The following is a 1,438-nucleotide window of genomic DNA, read 5'->3' on the forward strand; positions in this document are numbered from 1 at the left end:
CCAGTGATCGGTGAATGTCCTAGCTCATGGACATTCACAATCTTCTTATAGGACTGGTAGTGAGAACTTAGAGGAGCTGGACTCTGGAGCATCCGCATGCTTAGCTGAGATAGTTTTAAACAGGTCTTTAGTTTTTTTTAGGATTAGAATATTTTGCCTTGAAAGAAAAAACAGATCTTCCCATGGATACACCCTTCACTAGATTTCATTTATTTAAAACATAAAAATGAAAAATAACTTACTTCTATTGAATTTTTTTTAGACAAATACTCCTTAATGATGTGTGGAGCCAATCAGACCGCCTTTCATGAGTTCATCCTGCTGGGATTCCACAATTTCCACCACATCAAAGTCTTACTGTTCTGCCTTTTCTTTGTGGTCTATGTCCTAATAGTGGCGGAAAATTGCTTCATCATCACATTAGTGTCAACCTGCCACCACCTACATGTCCCCATGTACATCTTTCTCCGAAACTTGGCTCTGGCCGACCTTCTCCTCACCTCAAATATCACACCAAAACTGTTACAGGTAACGTGGCTCGAGGGGACAACCATATCAAAGACCAGTTGCTTCATCCAGTACTACTTCCACTGTATTGCCACCTACACACAGTCACTGATACTGACAGCCATGGCCTTTGACCGATATTTAGCAATATGTCACCCCCTCCGGTATACTGCCCTTATGAACCAAAAACTTTGCTTTCATCTCTCTTTCTGGCCATGGGCTATTGGGATCTTCCTGATTCCGAGTGAGATGGTATTTATAGGACAACTTGAATTTTGCAACACCGATGAAATTGACCATTTTTTCTGCGATTTTGCTCCCATTTTAGAAATGGCCTCCTCTGATACATCTAAAGTGGTTTTTGAAGACTTCTTCCTCTCCATTCTCCTGGCCTTCTCACCCTTTATCCTTGTTATAATATCCTATATCTGCATATTTGTTACCATCATCAAAATAACATCCAATGATGGGCGGAGGAAAACATTTTCTACATGCAGTTCTCATCTTGCTGCTGTGTGTACGTATTATGGACCATTAATAGCAATATACATGTTTCCGGTTGGGGGAAATACGCCATATGAAAACAAACTGAAATCCCTCCTATATACGGCATTTACACCTTTAATTAACCCTGTGCTTTACAGCATGAGGAACCAGGAGATCAAAAAAGCATCAAGGTTATTATTCTTTAAGTCAAGGGCAACTATTAATCCATAAAATGTGGTAAGAAATATGTTATGTATTTTTTTTCCATATTTATAATGTTTTTCATTTACTTCAAAGGCTGTTTTGTTTTCTTAATTTACATGTAATTAAAGGGTTTTTTTTACGTTGGACAACAATCTTTATTTGCTGGAAGAGTCCTTTGACAATGAGCAAGTCATAAAGTTTCCTCAGTGATCAGCTGCAACTTGTAAGGAAACATGGCAGC

General features: G+C 38.7%; 1 protein-coding gene across 1 annotated transcript; it reads left to right on the plus strand.

Annotated features, from left to right (window-relative positions):
• Positions 1 to 279: 279 nt before the first annotated feature.
• Positions 280 to 1,224, plus strand: LOC141059786 (olfactory receptor 10A3-like). The gene has a single exon (XM_073555903.1). It carries the CDS (start codon positions 280 to 282, stop codon positions 1,222 to 1,224), a length of 945 nt encoding a protein of 314 aa, XP_073412004.1.
• The last annotated feature ends 214 nt before the right edge of the window (positions 1,225 to 1,438 follow it).

Source organism: Dendrobates tinctorius, unplaced genomic scaffold, assembly GCF_039654945.1.
Source record: "Dendrobates tinctorius isolate UK_male_01 unplaced genomic scaffold, ASM3965494v1 ptg000231l, whole genome shotgun sequence".
Taxonomy (NCBI): Eukaryota; Metazoa; Chordata; class Amphibia; order Anura; family Dendrobatidae; genus Dendrobates; species Dendrobates tinctorius.